Here is a 20,457-nt window from a genome sequence, read left to right on the forward strand (position 1 = left end):
TATGGCATCTCTATGAGTCCAAATTGTATGTATCCAGCTCAAATCTCAATCCTTCCACAATAATCATTGTACACCTACAGCATTTCTTCGGGCAGAGAGGTGGCACCGACGGCTGTGATGCAGTAATGAAAGTTTTGATGTCTCCAATCCAAAGGGCTGTTTTATTTTTACTGTTTTATACAACAAATAGAAATATAATTTACATTTCTCGTACTGAAATATATTTCTGACAGCTATAATATTTTTCTACTTAACTAGAAAAGACATGGTGCCCTCCCCACACACAAGGGTGTCATGCTTATTTCTTCCACACAACTTCTCTGAGTCTCCTCTTTACAATTAGAAGAGGTTTCTGAATTCCTTAGACACCTTCTTTATGACACAATATCCTTTACGACATGTTTTGTTCTTTTTTTATGTACTAAACTTAAGTTCCCAGTAAAGCCTAAGTCCTTTGAGAACATAAAATCTGCTATGAGGTTTTACACATAGTAAGAGTTCAAACATTTGAAGATAGTAAATCCACTGATTTTTATTATCCACTCTGTACCTTACATCTTTGCTACAAGGATATGAATAAAACTTTTAAAATTGTTTAAATGCTTACCAAAATACCATAACTCATTAAAACTGTATAATGATCTCAATCCCACCTCTCCCATCCCCTATCTGCCTCCTCAGTAGCTGCCATTTTTTGTTGTTGAGACAGGGTCTCACTCTGTCACCCAGGGTAAAGTGCGGTGGCACAATCACAAACCCCTGAGCTGTAATCCCAGCTACCCAGGAGGCTGAGACAGGAAAATCACTTGAATCTGGGAGGCAGAGGTTGCAGTGAGCTGAGATTGTGCTACTGTACTGCACTCCAGCCTGAGTGACAGCAAACCATTAGATAAATTGGCAAAATGTACATACAAACAACTAATTCACAAAACAAGAAAAATTTTAATAAGCGCTTAGATATATGGAAACACACTCAGCTTTACTCTTAAGAAGAAAATGCAAATGAAAACTGTAGTGGAATATTTTTTAGCCTTTTACATTTGCAAAGATCAAAAAGTTTAGCACTAGTCATGATTAAAATGATTATTGTTATTTTGTGTGCCAGCTATTAGGTACTTCAAAATATGTATATTTTTAAGGCTAACACTTTATTAGTGAGAAGACATAAACACTGTTGTATATTTGGGTGTGAATCACAAAATGTCTACTGAGGGCAATTTGGCAATAGCTGTAACGTTTTTTCTATCATATACCTTTTGATGCAGCAGTTCCATTTCCAGAAAATTATTCACACGTTATAAACATATAAGGACATTTGTGCAATGTTGTTAGTATTTGCAAAAGACTGGAATCCACCTACATGCCCCGTCAATAAGGAACTGGTAAAATAACAGTTCATCCTCACAATGGAACTTTATGCAGTCATTTAAAAAGTATGAGGAAGATCTATAGGTACTGACAGGGAAAGAGCACCAAGGTACAATAAGTAAAAAAAAAAAAAAAAAAGCAAGGCGTAGAATAGCATGCTATCTATCCTTTGTACTTCAAAAATGCACATGCTGATATGTGCACAGACTCTCCCAGGAAGGACACACAAGTTGCTGGGAAGAGCAGGTGCCTTTGTGGAGAGAAACTGGGTCACCATGAAACAGGGGTAAAAAGAAATTTGTTTTTCTATTTGTAACTTTTAAATTTTATACTTATGCTTATATTGCCTATTCAGAAATAAATATGTAGATAGATAAATGAAATGTATGGTTGTCCAAACAAAAATATATGTATCAGAATTGTAAATGGAAGGTCATTCTTCTTGACTTATAAAAATCTAATTTGGGAGATTCCGAGTTTATGAAATTGGAGAAGCTAAAGGGTTTCCCAGCCATCCTGTCTCCATTGCTCACTCTTGTACTTCCACACTCCATTCTATTTCCTTCTTTTGGTCCCTGTGAGGCCTCTCTTTATTTGTACTATGGCTGCTGTCCAGCCCTCTTCCATCTCTATAGCCCAGCTCTTTGCTTTCCAAAGAGTGTCTGCCAGCCACGGAGCCACTGAGCAGGCAGCCCTCTGAAAACAAACGCCTATGAGGCCCCAGATCTTGGTGAATCCAGATGCCAACCTGGTTTTCGCTACAGGGTTTCAGCAACACTCTACTTTCAGAGACGCACCCATGACCACAACAATCCCATTTCCAGGAATTTATTCTATGAAGACCCTCTGATGAAACATATCCTATCTTCAAGACTCTTCTAAACCTTTGTTGGTCAAGACTGTGGCTTTAAAATGATCAGAGACTTCTTAAAAAATAATGGTAGATATAAAACTACCTCTACTTCTGCTACCATAAGGAAGCTTAGTGACATATTTTTATGCCTTTAGCTTAGATTAACATGTAAGTAGACTCAAACACAGGGACTCACCACTGTAAGTAGAAGGGAACATACCTTCTTGGACTGAACCACAGTGTAACACTTGTTTTCCTTCACCTGAGACACAGCTTAATCATAACTTCTGCCCTCAGCTACTTATTTACTTGGACTTGCATGTGATGGTGCCTGAATACAATACATTCCCAGCAGGAGGGGCAAAGGGCCAGTGATGTGACAAGAGAAAGGCATATTGAGTTTACCTGAAACTCACAGATACTATCTCCAGGAGGAATGATGGTTGCCTCCACATTAGAGTTCTAATTCTGAAAAATTGTGAAATCCAAATTTAAGTCATCATCAAACTAATGAGGTCTGGGAAGTGACAAATATTAGATGATTGATAGGGATTGTACAACCTGTTTTTGTATTTATAAATTGTGTAACAGTGTGTGGCAGTGTTTTATTGAAACAAGGTTTTCCTAGCCAGTAATAAAAATGCTTTCCCTGGCCGGGCGTGGTGGCTTATGCTTTGTAATCCCAGCACTTTGGGAGGCCGAAGCGGGCAAATCACTTGAGACCAGGAGTTCAAGACCAGCCTGGCCAACATGGTGAAACCCCGTCTCTACTGCAAATACAAAAATTAGCCAGGCATGGTGGCAGGCACCTGTAATCCCAGCTACTCAGGAGGCTAAGGCAGGAGAATCACTTGAACCCAGGAGGTGGAGGTTGCAGTGAGCGGAGATCACGCCATTGCACTCCAGCCTGGATGACAAGAGTGAAATTCCATCTCAAAAAAATAAATAAATAAAAATAAAAATGCTGTCCCCTAATAGGTGAAGTCAGGTTTCGTTATTATAAGCATGACTATCTCACTGCTTTGAAATTTCTACTAAAAACCTTTCAGGCAGGGACCATAACTGATGCTCAAAGTGGGTTGGAGATGGGAGGAGAAATAACCTGCCAAGGTCAAGTGAAGGTTGGTCCTGTGTCTCCAGCATCTTCTACTCCTTCTATGGGTACTTAACAACTGTCAGCTCACTTACCTGTCTTACCTACAAAGCTCTGAGCACCCTGACAGCAGGACCAGTCCAGTAAATATTTGTTGAAATAGGTGGATTGGTTTTTTTGGTTTGTTTTTTCAGTTGACTCTTTTAGTCAAAGTCCGTAACAGGGCTTTGTCTTCTGGTTAAAAAATAAATAAAACCTGATTTCCTTATTTTCATGATTTAAATGAAACCTGTTCAGCTTCATTGACCGTAACTTTACAGTTGCTGAGAGGCCTGATTCAGCTTCATTGACTTCAAAGTTTCCAAAAGGCCTTGAGGAAGCATTCCATTTCCCCTCCCACACTGCTCACTCAAACACACGCTAGCCTCTGCTGCTTGAATTCTACATAGTTTCAGTCTGCTGCTGACGAGACCTCCAAGGCAAGGGACGCTTGCAGGAATAATCTTGCCTGTGTGAGGAATTAACTTGCTTGAGCCTGTAGCATCTTTAAGTAAGCAAAAACCTAAGATCGAATTGACCCGTAGGTGAATTTCGCTTCCTCTTCGAGATACTACATAATTAATCCATATCATTCAACCTATAAATGACCACTGTGAGCAAATGCTGAGCTGAGTGCCGTGGAAAAAAAAAAACCAGACATTCCCTGCCTTTGAGGAACTGAGTCTAGTGCTGGATAACTAAGATTTTTGGGAGAAAAGGTACCAGTACAAGGTATGAATTAATTCGATGCCTAGTGAGTTATAAAATCAGCAGGCAGCATAGAGACTTTTAGGCAATGTGGAGGATGTGCCCCCTGGCTAGAACCTTCCAGGAGAGAACCAGTGCTGAAGACAAAACACAAGCTGAAGGAGAAATAAAGTGGAGAGTATGTAGAAAAAAGCTACTTTGAGTACAACTGTATGTTCCATCCTTGAAAGACATTGTTTGAGTAGGACAATCTAGAGGCATGCACTGTAATCTTTTCAGTGCTGAGCTGAGTCCCAAAACAGGACCACCTCATGTGGTTAAGCACTTAGTCACCTGCACTGCACACAAAAGCCTGACCAAGATGGGTCAGGGGCAAAGAGGGACTGAAATCCAGCCTCAGTTTTGCTGCCTTCTGACGTTGGTGCTGGGTTGTTTCTGCCCAGAGCAAGGAGCACCTTATCTCTGCCAGGAGCACCTTTTGTGGAGTGGCTCTCTGTACACAAAGATGCTGTACAGGACAGCTCTGGCTCTCCCTCTAAGTCTTCATCTGATCCTGCATAAAATCCAGTAAATATCTGAATAAATGTTGAGATGGATTATTGAAGTTCTATACCCAGTCTCTACTTAAAGAGGGCTTCTCAAATAGATTTCTGCCTGAATCTGTTGAAGAAGAGAGATAATGTGTGTGTGTTTTGGGGGAAGAGAAAAAAGCCAGAGATGTGCTTTAAGGCCTCTTAACTATTCTAAAATTCTTTGAGTCCACAAATTAAACATGGTGTTGAGTTTAATAAAGTCCAATTATTATGTAAACCAAAACAGGGTTTTCCTAATAATATTTCAAGACCTTGGCCTTCCATGTACCTTTGTCACATAATGCAATTCTGTTATGGACTAAGCCCTTTTAATGTATGTAACTGTTTTAAGTACTTTGAGAAGAATTGAAGAAATAGAAGGTTGGGCCTCTGTTCTCAGATATGTATCTACTAGGAAAAAAGAAATGCTTACCACAGAATTAAGAGCATCAACCATATGGCCAGGCGCAGTGGCTCACGCCTGTAATCCCAGCACTTTGGGAGACCAAGGTGGGTGGATCACCTGAGGTCAGGAGTTCGAGACCAGCCTGGCCAACATGGCAAAACCCCGTCTCTACTAAAAATACAAATATTAGCCAGGCGTGGTGGCGTGCACCTGTAATCCCAGCTACTCAGGCAGGAGAATCACTTGAACCCGGGAGGCAGTGGTTGCAGTGAGTTGAGATGGTGCCACTGCACTCCAGCCTGGGCAACAAGAGTGAAACTCCATCTCAAAAAAAAAAAAAGTATCAACCATTTGTGGGGGTTATTAGTTAGATACCCTTGTCAGATATACTGGCCTTGATTCTGACACTACAATAGGACTCCTTGCCTAGGCTGCAATTTTCATATGCTGTGAAAAGTGGTCAGCAAAGCAACCAGGCAGCTTAAACTATCCAGTGGCATTTCCTGCCTGCACAGTCATATCCAGGTGAGAATACCAAATAGGTGGTAAATGAAAATGAAGATTAGCTAATCTCTCATAGCAATGCGATCTTAACGTGTCTTTCTTTACGCTCAGTCTCCGTGGAGTCCTCACATCCTCAGAAGTATCGTTTGTGTTTTACTGAGCTGACACACCAAAGAAGTTCTGATCCATAAAAAACATTTTGTATTTTTCCTTCAACATCCCTTCCTTTCCCACTTTCCCATTGGAAATGGTTTCTCCTGCTTCCCAAGAGATCTTCACCGGCTGACTGAGGGAGCCCACTTCTGCATCCCCCATGCTGGTTGTCCTCTGTTTGTTGGTTCTATGCACAAACCCTCTTGACTCACCTTCCCCTCTACTCCCCTCCACCTTCTCTTTTACCAAGGTCAGACCTAGTTTTTCCAAAGCCTATTGATCATGACTGTAGCTCAACACTATCCTAGACCCCGTGGTTAGGACAAAGATGAGTAAGATTCCCACCCCACCCTGGAGCTCTCACACTGAAGAGTTAGTTATGGGGATAAATGGATGAGTAGGTGGTTGGAGGGATGGATGGAGAGAGAGAACACAAAGGCTTTGCAGACAGACATACTGAGTTTGAATCTCAAGTAAGACAGATGCTAGCTCTCTGAACTTAGGCAAGATAGCAAGAGCCTCAGATTCCTCATCTATAAAATGGGGGTAGTAATTCCTACCTAGTCTAGGTGGTTGTAAAGATCAGAGACTGTAAATTGCTTAGGGAACTGCTTGGTTAAACAACATGTAAGTGACATAAGAGAAGTGCAAACAAAAGGGGTGGGGGTTCCCAGAGGGAAGGCTCACACCTGCAGGAGGCCACACATGAGCGTGTGTGCGTGTGTGTGTGCACATGTGCAGGGCCCTCCCAGCCTCCAGGTGATCTGACTTCCCCAGCACAGCCTATGCAGAGCAGCAGAGCTGGGCAGCACAGACTATGCAGAACAGAGCTGGGCAACGCAGACCTGGGAGCCAGCAAGTCCACACAGTCTGGCATTTACAAGTGAAACAGGTATGACCTGCAGCTACTGCCATTGGGGCACCAGGCAAGGGGTTAGAATGGAGATTGGGAAAGGGCCTAGCTGTCAAAGTTAACTAGCCTATCAGTGGGGAATGAAAATCATTCCACTCTCTAGAAAACCAGGTTAGTTCATCGTTTTCCTTCCAGCTACCTCTCTCTGAATGTCTAAGGTGAAGCATTTTCCTTTCTTCTTCAGCTCAGAGGCTGAGAATGGTGTGGAGGAGAAAAAGAAAGCCTGCAGGTCGCCAACAGCCCAATCCCCTACCCCATCTGTGGAGGCCGACTCCCCAGACCAGAAGAAAATCATTAGCCTACGGTGAGTCCTCCATTGACTCTCTTTGTTCTCTTTCGTCTTTTGGGGAGAGGGTATTATGGGAGGAGCTGGGGTTTTTTGTTAGAGTAAGGATGTATTGATACTATAGACAAATAATACTCCTGAGAAAGAATGAGCATTTTTCCCCGATACCCAGGCAGCATCTTTTTCTCCCTCCTGCCCCAACCTTCAGCAGAGCATCTGCACCTTTCTGAAAGCGCTGATTTTGCTAAGTGATGAGGCCAGGGTGGCCCACTCTCAGGCATATGTTTAGAAAGCACCTGGGAAGGCTGGCCAGGTTGGAGTGTCTGCCCAGCCTCGGGTGTGCCCCACCTGGTGTCTCATTTTCCTGGGGGCCATGAAAAAGCCAAGGAAAAGAATCGCCATCCCGGGGACCCCTCAGGCCACCAGTTTCCTGTGACAGACTAAAAGGGAGGGGCGGTTTGGTTGTGGGGCTGCAGGGGAGAGGTGGTTTTGAGATGTGTAGCTGTAGCTTCATCATTCTGAGAGGCACCAACTACCGTTTGGTAGAGACTAAAGTTGCTTTGGGGCACTCAAAAGATAGCAGTTAAACCAAGAGTGTGTGATGGGTGAGTGCAGTTTATCTAAACTGAGTAGAGAAATGATTGTTGTCCTTCACCATTATTAGAACTTTTAGAACTGCTACCTTCTACTTCTTTTGGTCTCTGCTGAAAGATTAACTCCACTTTTTGCTTCCTTCCTGGCTTACCAGCCCATGTCTTCTCTCCAAATCTATGCTTCATTCAGGACCAAGAGTAAGTCTTAACTCTTCCCCAAATTTTCCTCTTCTGACTCTAATTCCCAATTATCTCTCCGTCTTTCCTGCATGCTGTTTTGTGGCATCTCACTTTTTTTTTTTTTTCAGTCGGAGTCTCGCTCTGTCACCCAGGCTGGAGTGCAATGGCACATTAGCTCACAGCAACCTCCGCCTCCCAGGTTCAAGCGATTCTCCTCCCTCAGCCACCCCAGTAGCTGGGACCATAGGCGTGCACCACCATGCCCACCTAATTTTTGTGCTTTTAATAGAGACAGGGTTTCACCATGTTGACCAGGCTGGTCTTGAACTCCTGACTTCAGGTGATCCACTGGCCTCGGCCTCCCAAAGTCCTGGGATTACAGGCGTGAGCCACTGCACCTGGCCAGCATCTCAGTTTAACCATTTTTTTTCCTCTAGTTGTTTCCCCTCAAAGCCTCACCTAATGCTTCTCTTCACAAAGGCACAAGGCACGTTATTTCTCATGTCTTTCACCACTGTTGGCTGACTACAGCAGGCACCTTAAAAACACTGTTGGTTTTACTCCAACTTCCCCAGGCTTCAGTAATAATAATACACTCTCACAGGGCATGCTTGCTAAACTTCATGAGCATGTGGTCTGTGCAACTGGAAAGGGCCCACACTTGGTTTAATGCTCCCCTCTTGCTATCCAGAAATGCTTAATAATTTTTATGTAAGGGGGCCAGGCCTGGTGGCTCACACCTGTAATCCCAGCACTTCGAGAGGCTGAGGCAGGTGGATAACCTGAGGTCAGGAATTCAAGACCAGCCTGGCTATCATGGTGAAACCCCGTCTCTACTAAAAATACAAAAATTAGCCAGGTGTGGTGGTGCATGCACTCGGGAGGCTGAGGCAGGAGAATTGCTTGAACCCAGGAAGTGGAAGCTGCAGTAAGCCGAGATTGTGCCACTCCAGCCTCAGCAACAGTGTGAGACTTTGTCTCAAAAGATTAATTAATTAATTTTTATATAAGGGACCCCACATTTTCATTTTGCACTGGGCTTCTTGTCACCTGTAGGAAGTGAGAATAACAGGGTTGAAAAGACCCAAAGAAATCAATATTATATACATACATACCCTGTCCACAGGGGTCAGTGTCATGCAGATGAACCCCCTTATTGCTTCTGCCTTTTGAAATTATCAAGGGTAGAGCCACCCTACTTGTCATATTTGCTTGCAGGCCATGGATCTTCAAACAGTCTGATCATTTCCTTGCCCATTCCATTAACATTTATTGATTTGAATCAGTAGAGATGATGAATTCAAATCTGTGAATAGTATAAATAAAAGGTAAGTTGACATTTGTACAGATAGTTTTATTTTCAAATAGAGAACAAATGTTTTTCATAGCTTCCAAAAAAAAGTAATCCCTAGAATTCCCAGGGAATTTACATCTGTGAATAGCTTAAATGGCCTGTGTCTGAAATTAAATTCATTTGCCTTGAACAGCTGAGGGGTATTTGACCTGTGATTTGAGCACTGTGGAATCATACACTGTAGTGGCTAGAAGAAGCCTAGGACTTCATATAGTCCATCTTTTCACAGCTGAGAAAACCAGAGCATAATTCTCTAACTTCAGTCCTTTCTGTTTATCTGTGACACCCAGGTACCACCTGAATTACTTCAGATTGTTCTTAAATCCACTTTGAACCAATTTTTTTTAACTGAACCTCATTTTAAGGAATAATATTGTGAAATCATGGATTTTATGTGCCATTTCCTCCCAGAAACATTAAAGCAACTTCACGATCGTAAAACTTATTCATATATATAACTCCAAAAATCATCCATGCATGCTACTTTGAAGAGACTGCTTTTAGCCGTAGGGTTGAAGCCACGTACAAATGCACACATCTACTAAAATGGAAAACCAGGACTAGAATCGCCTTAGAAAGAAACTCTGGAGCTCTGACCTCTGTCCTTAACAGGAAAAAGGAAGATTTGGCTTCACACATGTTTTTTGGTTTCATTTTTGTTTTATTCTGATTTCACTTGTATTGTATTTCCACTCCGGGATGTGTTGTGTCTTTTCCTCATACCCGATTCTTGCGTATCCTGTTAGGCCCAGCATTTCAAGCCCACATTATTCTCTTGTTTTCCTCTTCTCTTTATTTACTTTTTTAAATTTAACTTTTTTATCTTTTTGAGACAGAATCTTGCTCTCTCCCCGAGGCTAGAGTGCAGTGGCGCAATATCAGCTCACCGCAACCTCTGCCTCCCGGGTTCAAGCGATTCTCCCGCCTCAGCCTCCCGAGTAGCTGGGACTACAGGTGCGCACCACCATGCCCAGATAATTTTTGTACTTTTGGTAGAGATGGGATTTCACTATGTTGGCCAGGCTGGTCTCAAATGCCTGACCTCAGGTGGTCTGCTCACCTTGGCCTTCCAAAGTGCTGTGATTACAGGCATGAGCCACTGTGCCCAGCCTGTTTTCCTCATCTCTCACCTCCTGTTAGACTCATTGGCTCCATACCTTCTCCTAACTGCTGTAATATTTTTTTTTGTTTTTGTTTTTGTTTTGGTGCTAAATCATGTACTGCCTTTTTTAAAAAGTGTTTGATGCATGCGTACACAGGCGCCTTAAGGACAAAGACTGTGTTATGGGCCCCAAGACATTTAACACAATGCCCCACTCAATTAATACTTGTTAAATATTAGTGGAATTCTGAAACAAAAATATTCTTTGAATGAACTATAGCCACAATACTATTTAGTAGTTTGCCTCAAGTACTCCTTTTTACATACTGATTAAAATACTTTTAAAATGACATAATTATTTTCACAACTTGATCGTTATTTCACCCTCTATAAGTTACTATTTCTACAGTTTTTGATTACAGCCTGCTGAAATCCTTCCAGTGTCCCAAAGCATGTGCTGTGTAAATGCTCTCAGAGTATCATGAATGATTTTTGATATCCAGAAAAGAAAAACAAATGTCAGGTTTTCTTAGACGATAGTATAATAATCAAGATTTATTACAATAAATTAATGAAAAATGTATCTCATAGGCCAGGTGTGGTGACTCATGCCTATAATCCCAGCACTTTGGGAGGCCGAGGCGGGTAGATCACTTAAGTCCAGGAGTTCAAGACCAGCCTGGGCAACATGGTGAAACCCCATCTCTACAAAAAAAATGAGCTGGGCATGGTGGCATGCACCTGTAGTCCCAGCTACTCGGGAGGCTGAGGTGGGAGGATCGCTTGAGTCCTGGACGGGGAGGTTGCAGTGAGCCGTGATCATGCTGCTACACTTCAGCCTGGGCAACAGAGCAAAACTGTCTCAAAAAAAAAAATTATCTTATAGACACCCTGGACTTTCTTTCTTTAGGTCAAAATCCAGTTTTGATGGTGCCTCTTTAGCAAGTGATAAGAACGACTGTAAAACAGAAAGCAAAAATGACCCTAAGACTGAAAGAAAAAAGTCTTCATCTTCCGGCCAGGTAATTTGAGAATGGAATTTGTGTTGTCTTAGGGGGTGACAAGACTATTGAAGCCAGTGACAAGAAGGAACTCAAGCATGCACCTTCCTGCTGGTCAAGACTAATATAGGCATAGAGTTTAGACAATTTAGAAGAACAAACAGTCCATTTTTTTATCACAACTCACTTTTCAGCACATTGCGTGGTGATGAGTTCCATGCTGTGGCCTCGAACTCTGACAAATACCCAGAGATCAGGGACCAACACAGAGTCATGTGCTTATCCAATAATTAGCAAGACAAGGGGAGTTGTGACATCCTTGTACTGAAATTGAAGAGTCTGATAAGGCATCTGCCTGAATAGTAGTAGGCCAGCCAACTGCACACAGAGGAGTAAGACCTTTGAACAGGGTCAGGATTATTCTCCAAACTGATTTTGGTTCTGCTCTAAAATACACCCAGATAGGAAACAAAACCCAGTTCTATGTCATCAGAGAGTGTGATGCATGTACTGGGGCCAGGAGTTTGGGTTTTTTTTTAATTCTTCACCCCTCTAAATACTTGAATATGTGCCTCCTAAGAGCTAAACCAAAAACCATCGGCACACCCAAGAAATTTAAATATGAAATGTATTAAAATATTATTAATATAAAATCTACTTTTGAATTTCCATGGTAGTCCCGGTAATAAATATCCTTTATAAAGGTGTTTTTTTCCTCTCCAGGATCCAATCAAGAGTCACATACTGCATGTAGTTGCTATGTCTTTTCTTTTTTTTTTTTTTTTCGAGACAGAGTCTTGCTCTGTTGCCCAGGCTGGAGTGCAATGCCATGATCTCGGCTCACTGCAACCTCCACCTCCCGGATTCAAGTGATTCTCATGACTCAACCATCTGAGTAGCTGAGATTACAGATGTGCACCACCACACCCAGCTAATTTTTGTATTTTTAGTACAGACAGGGTGTTGCCGTGTTAGCCAGGCTCGACTCAAACTCCTGGCCTCAGGCGATCCACCCACCTCTGCATCCCGAAGTGCTGGGATTAGGAGCATGAGCCACTGCACTCAGCCTGCTATGTCCCTTTTAATTGAAATCAGCCCCACTACCTCTTTTGCCAATTTTTACGTTGACATTTTTGAAGAGTTTATGGCCTAGCATATTTTAAATCAAGCGTGCAACCATTGCTCACTGTAGCCATTGAAAACAAAAGCTCAGTGAAGCCATACAACACCCAGCTTTAATCAAGGTATCTTTCTACAAGGTGTTTATCTATAAAATAGCTGACTTGCAGGGACCATCTACCGTCTTGATGACCTGGTCTGTAGTTCTTTATGGTAAAACAGGGCCAGTTTTGCCATTGAGACCACTCTTGGTTTGGATAATAAGCCATCCAGGGCCTCCTACCCATTTTCTTTATAAGAATTTTTCTTCAGAAGTATCCTATGAGGCAGATTGATGCTGTGGAGAGAGGATCCAGTTATACCCCATAGCTCACTGCAGGCTTGAACTCCTGGGCTCAAGAGATCCTCCTGCCTCAGCCTCCCAAGTAGCTAGGACTACAGACACATGCCACCACATCCAGCTAACAGTTCTACCTCTTAATAGCTGTATGATGCAGATGAAAGTGTTTTACAGTCTGTAAATTGCTGGCTATCCATTGTTATTGTCACAGTTGTAAAAACAGATCCCTTGAAGATGAAGTGATTTGCAGCTTTCATAGTCTTGGGCTTTCTGCTGCCCTGGAGAGTGAAGTCTTTGTATGAAATCCTACTTGTCTTGACAGTAGCCTACTGCATCCTACTCCTGTCACTGGCTAAGGAAATGCCTTCACAAATAATACAGTAGGAAGAGTGGCCATATGTTGCCTTAGACTATAGGTCCTTTATGTGTATTATCCCATTTAAGCCTTATGACATACCTTGAGGCAGGTACTGTTTTTGCCCTCTGGTACAGAAAAGGAAACCAAGGCCCAGGGAGATAAAGGGACTAAGCCATGGTCACACACCAAGAGCTAGAGCCACTACAGCCAAGACTTCAACTCAGGTTTACCTGACTACAAAGCTTTGAACCACTGTATTCTTCTGAGAGTACTCACTGGTACGTTTAGTACCTGGGATCCAGTACCCTCCCTAATGAGATTCCTTAAAATTTCATCCCCTTTCTGATTAGGGACATCCTTGTCTAGCCCTGTTTCCTCAGCAGTAGGCTGACTAGCAGCTGCATCATTATATCCAACCAGCAAAGCATTAAACTTGTTAGAAAATGAAACTTGTGTGCCCTGACTTTCACTGTGTTTTACTGAAGGCTTGTGTCAGAGACGTAAGATCAGTGAGAAGGAATTCCTAAAGATACTATTAAGGGAGGGAAAATTTGTTGTTGAAGTTGAATTTGTGATGTTTCACAAGAAAGTGTGAGTGGTGATGCTTGTATTTTGTTCTCGTTGTAGTACAAGGCCAATATGCACTTTCACAAGTTGTTTCTTAGTGTTCCAACGGAGGAACCACTGAAGCAAAGTAAGTTCTGACCTGTTTGACTTTTTAAGCTACATATTTGAAAAGTTGATCATTAGTTTTGGGGAAGAAAGAGGGCCTAGTCTATGGACTGAGTCACCAAGGGGATCAGGTTTCTGAAAGTCATAACATAACAATAACACCAGCTTCAATCAGCTTTCACCAGGCAGCATGAAAAGATCACAGAGGAGAAAAAGAAACAGTTCTCCATGGGGTATGGAGTCACCCAAGATGGTTCCATGATACCCTTCCCTTCTTTATTTATTGCTGAAATGCACATGGTTACATTGCTTTAAGATTTAGGATAACAAGCCTGGGGCAAGAGAGGCCACTAGAAGAAGACTAAAAGAAAACTTACATCCTTAGACATGGACAGACACGTGCTGATGCCACTATGAAGGGTGTGATGGTCACCTAAATATCTTGCCCAGCATGCTAGTTAAGCACGCCTACTGGGCTCTGCAGTGATTCATCAAGGGGCCCAAAGTTCCATTCTAGCCTCTCTTGATGTGCAAAAGTTGAGGCAAGATGCTGGGTTCCTGCCATGACCTTCAGACAGAAAGTGTGGGCTATGTGCTCTTCCTCTAGTGAGGCCATCTATTTCGAAAACAGTCATTAGTGAAAATACTGGGGAAAAGGGGAACAGGTGTACTAATACCAGCACATGATAGAGCAGACTTGTAAAACGCCATTCTTGGTCTCTCAGGTACAATAGTAGATTTGCCTTTTCATTCTGATATTTATACTGAAGTTGGTAAGACTTTGAATTTAAAAACAAACTGGTCGCCACAGCTTGCTTTCCATAAAGATGACAGAAGAAGAGGCAATAAAACTTTTGAGTATGAATGAATTCTCTGCCCATCCTTGAGTCACCAAAATATATACATGGTTTTTATTTTAAATGGAAATTCTAAATGATGCTGTACCTGTGTGTATTCTCCCAGGCTTTACCTGTGCTCTACAGAAAGAAATACTATACCAAGGAAAGCTCTTTGTATCAGAAAACTGGATTTGTTTTCATTCCAAGGTCTTTGGAAAAGACACAAAGGTTGGTATAATTAAAAAATAAATTTAAAAAAGCTAACCCCATACTTTATTGTATATGGCAAATATTAATCGTCTTAAATTTAGCTATATTTATAGATACTTATATTATGGTTAATCTTTTATGCCAAGTTTCCTTTGTTGTAATGCCAAATACTATAGGTTCTAAATGCCTCCAGATGACACTAACTTCCCTTTTTCCCTAAGCATTATTTTCTCACTCATTTCTTTACATACATATACCTCACATATACACATGTACCTCACCCATAGCCATACCCTAAATCCTTTTTACTCAGATGTCACCAGCGAACACTCAAAGTTGTTTATATGGAGGGTGTGCCATGATTTTCAAACACATACATTTAAACCGAAATCATTTCTTTTAAGAAACATCAATTTTTATACCATATTTATACCAGTTATCAGTGATGTCTAGGACAGCAGGCCAATAAATAAGCTACTTATTAGCACTCCCTTTGTACCCTCACCAGCACAAAATGAGCAGGAAGTGGAGCAGTTAAGGCCTAGCCTGGGGAAGTCAGACACCCTCGATCCCAAGTGTACTCTGATATTACATCTTTTCATTATTATTAAATACAGATTTGGGGGAGTAGAGACACATGACATCCTGAGACATTAAGCAGAACAGCCTAAAGGAATTGGCACTGCCCTCTAAACTGGGGACCGTGGGACCGTGGCCTATCAAGGAAAAGATAATTCTATCCCACTGACTTTTTTTTACCTTTGAGCTACAATGTCACATCACAGTTCATTCAGGCCTCCAGAATAACACCAGAGAAACACTTCTTGGGTTTGCATGACCTCAGTGAGTTTTCAATCATTCTGATTCATGAGTGTGAAGAAGCAACTCTCATAGTCATGAAGTAGCTGATGAAAACTTCTTTTTGTTTTGAGTGGTAGATGTGCCTTATTTAAATATTCTTTCCAAAACCACTGGCAATTGCATAAAGACCACTTAACAAATCTAATAGGAATATTTTCTTTTGTCAGTGTTGGAGCTGAAGACTAGCATACTATTCTTTAGGTAAAACATGTTCTTTTTATATTGATTTTTTATCATATAGAGCTATGTTTAGATAAGCATTATTTGATTGACAGTATTATCTGAATCAGTATAATACAAATCAATATGAAGCAGTATTTCATCTATTTCTACATTTCTGGATTAAAGGTCTTGTTCATGGAATGGGGAAGGGGATTGGGTAGTACTGATCAATGTGATATAGTTCTCAGGAATTCATATAGAGCCAACATGTCTGAGCAGAGCAGCAGGGACTGAAGACACTAATGAACAAAGCATTAGTCTTTGTTAAGCGACTGGGGGATCCACAAAGGCAGTCAGTGCACTTTCAAGCTGATATGATTCTAGCAATGATTTTAAAGTTCTACTTCTACCTAAGAACTGATAAAAAGAAGTTAGAAGAAGTGACCCTGGTTTTTTGAAGACATGGATATACTAAGATTGCTTTTGCAGTGTGTAACCTACAGAGGCAGGAGACTGAAAATTAGCAGGGCGTGGGAATAAGAACCATGATAGTGACTTCTATGTTCCATCCCTTCTAAGGATGGTGTCAAAGGAGATTTGGGCTTCAGAGATGTTGCAGAATTTCCTCACTGCCAATGGACCTCAGTCCAGCGTGATCCAGTATGAGCTGAAGGCACCCAAACAATTGCTCTACCGTGGGAACTTTCTAATCAAGTTCCCCTTCTAAAGCAGTTTACCCTGGAAAAATGTTACCATTACCCTGGAAAAATATTATCATTTACCCTGGAGAAATATTAATAAAGTGTAGCCTTAATTTAATCAGGACCTTTTTAGTCAGCCTGTTGGTATTTTCAGATGCTAGTAAAATTAGCATGCATGTATCACATTCTGTCTAGGCTCAAACTGAAAAGTGATTTAAGCTTTATTTTACAAATGTTATCTGGTTGTAATTTTATACTCATGAAGCAATTGAAAACTTTCTTAAGGGTGTTCCATGCCTTAGATTATGAAAAATCTAAATTTATAGCCCTTTGCCACTGTGTGTTTGTATTGCTGCTCAGAAACAAAATTAGACTCATTTTTTTTAAATTATGATCTAAGTAGATCTCAAATTCTTTTTTTCCAAATTTATCCCAACTTGTAAGTTCTGAATTGCCTCCTGCCTTTGAAAAATATTGTGAGTGGAGTTCTTTGGCAAACAGTTTTTAGAAAATGTCTCAATTGGATTATCCCTTGTTCTTCCATAGTCTTCCTGCCTAGATCATTGAGGGCAATAAATAAGCCCATCTCATAAACCCAGATGTAAATGCAAATATTCAAAATTAAAAGCTCATTTTGTGGTCAGGCACGGTGGCTCACACCTGTGATCCCAGCACTTTGGGAGGCTGATGCGGGTGGATCGCCTGAGGTTGGGAGTTCAAGACCAGCCTGGCCAACATGGAGAAATCCCGTCTCTACTAAAAATACAAAATTAGCTGGGTGTGGCTGGGCGTGGTGGTTCACACCTGTAATCTCAGCACATTGGGAGGCTGAGGTGGGCAGATCACCTGAGGTCAGTAGTTTGAGACCAGCCTGACCAACATAGAGAAACCCCGTCTCTACTAAAAATACAAAATTAGCCAGGCATGGTGGCACATGCCTGTTATCCTAGCTACTCAGGAGGCTGAGGCAGGAGAATCCTTTGAACCTGGGAGGTTGAGGTTGCGGTGAGCCGCGATCGCACCACTGCGCTCCAGCCTGGGCAACAAGAACAAAACTCCCTCTCAAAAAAAAAAATTAGCCGGGCGTGGTGGCACATGCCTGTAATCCCAGCTTCTCAGGAGGCTGAGGCAGGAGAATCACTTGAACCTGGGAGAAGGAGGTTGCCGTGAGCTGAGATCGCACCACTGCACTCTAGCCTGGGCAACAAGAGCAAAACTCCATCTTAAAAAAAAAAAAAAAAAAAAAAGCTCATTGTGCTTGCTTCCTTCAAGCTGGCAGTACTTACATAAAGCCCATCTCTTCTCCACTTTTGAGAATATGTGAGGCATTTTCAAGAAGTAGATGTTCTGTTTTCAGGGATTAAAGTAATGGCGATCCATTTTCCTTTGAGATCAAATTTGGTTGGAGAGGTATAACATAAATTATCATGAACTTCTGTTCTTTGTGCCATTTGATACATTCTTATAGCACATTGTATTGAAAAGAACCCACATTTTGAATCAGACTGGCTTGAGTTCCATCTTTGTAACTTCTTATGTATGATATGCACCTCTCTAAATAAATTTCTTTATTTCTTAAAATATTGACTATGTAGGATCATCATAATTAAATTCTATCTGGTAAATAGGTATCAATAATCGTAGCTTCTATAGTTACTGTTGTTGTTATTCTTTGTTGAACCAGAAAAGTATTTAGTATTAAAAAATATTTTATTTCACCCATCCTGATTTCATAAACAAGTGAGGAGGTAAATGAAATTTTTATTCATCTCTGGGCATTTTGCATATATTATCTTACTTAATCCACAGAAAATCCTGAGAAGTAGATGAGACTATCTCCAATTTATAAATCAAGAAACTGAGGCCTAGAACAGATGGCTTACACGGGGGAGTAGGTCATGTAGATACAGGATGAGTATCCCCTATCCAAAATGCTTGGGACCAGAAGTGTTTTGGATTTCAGATTTTGCAATGTCTGCCAATATATAACTGGCTGAGCATTCCTAATCCAAAAATCCAAAATCTGAAATGCTCCAGTGAGCATTTCCTTTGACCATCAATATCAGCATTCAAAAACTTTTGGATTTTGGAATAGTTTAGATTTCTGATTTTCAGATTAAGGATGCTCAACCTGTAGTAACAGAACTAAGCCAAGTTGGGAGGCCGAGGTGGGCAGATCACAAGATCAGGAGTTCCAGACCATCCTGCCTAACACGGTGAAACCCCGTCTCTACAGAAAATATTTAAAAATTAGCCGGAGCATGGTGGTGGGCACCTATAGTCCCAGCTACTCGAGAGGCTGAGGCAGGAGAATGGCGTGAACCTGGGAGATGGAGCTTGCAGGTAGCTGAGATCGTGTCACTGAACTCCAGCCTGGGCGACAGAGCGAGACTCTGTCTCAAAAAAAAAAAAAAGAACTGAGCCAAGAATTCAGGTCCCAAGTTTTCTCTCCAGTGATGGTCCTATTATACCAGTGCTTTTTAACATTTTCCCCCCAACGTGCACCTAAAGACAGAGGAGAGTGGGGCATGTGGAAGTTAGCCCAAAGTGGATGACCAGAAGCTTGAAATTTCTTTAGAGCCTTGGGCTTATCTTTAAAATGAATATACATTTTGCATTCTATTTTCATGTCTGAAGATAAAGGTTTCCCACCAAGATCTTCAGTCCAATCGATGATTCAGATTTATCCTCCGGCTCAGTAAGCACCATTTTGAGGAGCTCAGTGACACATCCCTGCCACTCTGTAAGATTGACTTTTCTTCATGGAGGCTGGGGAGCTTGCTGCTGGTTTTGATTTCTGTTTACTTTTTTTTTTTCCCTTTAATGTGAAGATTCGAAGTGCTGTTCTGTCAAGTCTGAACTGGCATTAACTTGCTGATTCTGTTTCAGATCTCTATTCCAGCTTTCTCAGTAACCCTAATAAAGAAAACCAAAACTGCTCTTCTAGTGCCAAACGCCCTCATCATAGCGACGGTCACAGACAGGGTGAGTATGCAGCGGAGCGAGGGCACCTTCGCTCTGTCCTCCTGCTCTGGGCTCTGCTGCCTGAGGGCCCTCTTGCCAAGGACCAAGACTCCAAACCATAAATATCATCATCTCCTTTGGTGAATCAGGAAAATTCTATAAGACTAATTTTAAAAATTATAGCCTGTAGACATTCATGTAGTGCTGTTTCCCTTCACAAGGTGATTTATTCTCATAGAAGTGTTGCCAATTTTGAATTTCCTGCTGACTTAATTATACTTGCCTGACCAAGGTCAAAAAAATAAAATGCTGTCTCAACTTCAGCTAGGTCAGGCTAACATCTGCTAGATCAGGCTAAACTGGTATATTCAGTTCCTTTAATAGTCTTAAAGAAGAAAAAAACTTAAAAAAAAAAAAAAAAAAAAGGGAGGCCAGGCCTTTAATCCCAGCACTTTGGGAGGCTAAGGGCTGAGGTGAGAGAATTGCTTGAGCCCAGGAGTTGGGGACCAGCCTGGGCAACATGGTGAAACCCCATCTCTACAAAAAATATAAAAATTAGCCAGGTGTGGTGGTGTGTGCCTGTGATCCCAGCTACTTGGGAGGCTGAGGTAGGAGGATCACTTGAGCCCAAGAGGTAAAGGCTGCAGTGAGCCATGATTGTGCCACTGCCCTCCAGCCTGGGCAACAGAGCGAGACCCTGTCTCCAAGAAAAAGAACAAGAACAAGACCAGGCATAGTGGCTCACACCTGTAATCCCAGCACTTTGGGAGGCCCAAACAGGTGGATCGCTTGAGTCCAGGAGTTCAAGACCAGCCTGGGCAACATGGCGAAACCCTCTGTCTTCAAAAAAATACAAAAATTAGCTGGGTGTGGTGGCACACACCTGTGATCTCAGCTACTGGGGAGGCTGAGGTGGGAGGATTGTTTGAGACTAGGAGACAAAGGTTGCACTGAGCTGAGATCGAGCACCACTCACTCCAGCCTGGGTGACAGAGCGAGCCTGTCTCAAAACAGTAATAAATATATATAAAGAATAACAACAAAACACCACCTTACTGACAGGGTGAGGCAAGCAGGTTGATAGTGAGGAGTTCCTGGTGTGGGGG

The 20,457-nt window shown here is 41.9% G+C and overlaps 1 protein-coding gene across 9 annotated transcripts in view; it reads left to right on the top strand.

The window, feature by feature from the left end:
• The window catches only part of GRAMD2B (GRAM domain containing 2B), a 117,437-nt gene that overhangs the window by 81,408 nt on the left and 15,572 nt on the right, over window positions 1–20,457 (top strand). For 4 of the 9 annotated variants that reach the window (XM_015140671.3, XM_028849172.2, NM_001265990.1 and 1 more), the window contains 5 exon segments: window positions 6,794–6,913; window positions 11,035–11,146; window positions 13,570–13,636; window positions 14,578–14,681; window positions 19,277–19,372. In XM_015140671.3, coding sequence (XP_014996157.1) covers window positions 6,794–6,913; window positions 11,035–11,146; window positions 13,570–13,636; window positions 14,578–14,681; window positions 19,277–19,372 — 499 coding nt within the window. 9 annotated transcript variants of the gene reach the window in all.

The sequence above is a fragment of the Macaca mulatta genome, chromosome 6 (genome assembly GCF_049350105.2).
Source record: "Macaca mulatta isolate MMU2019108-1 chromosome 6, T2T-MMU8v2.0, whole genome shotgun sequence".
In the NCBI taxonomy this organism is placed as follows: domain Eukaryota; kingdom Metazoa; phylum Chordata; class Mammalia; order Primates; family Cercopithecidae; genus Macaca; species Macaca mulatta.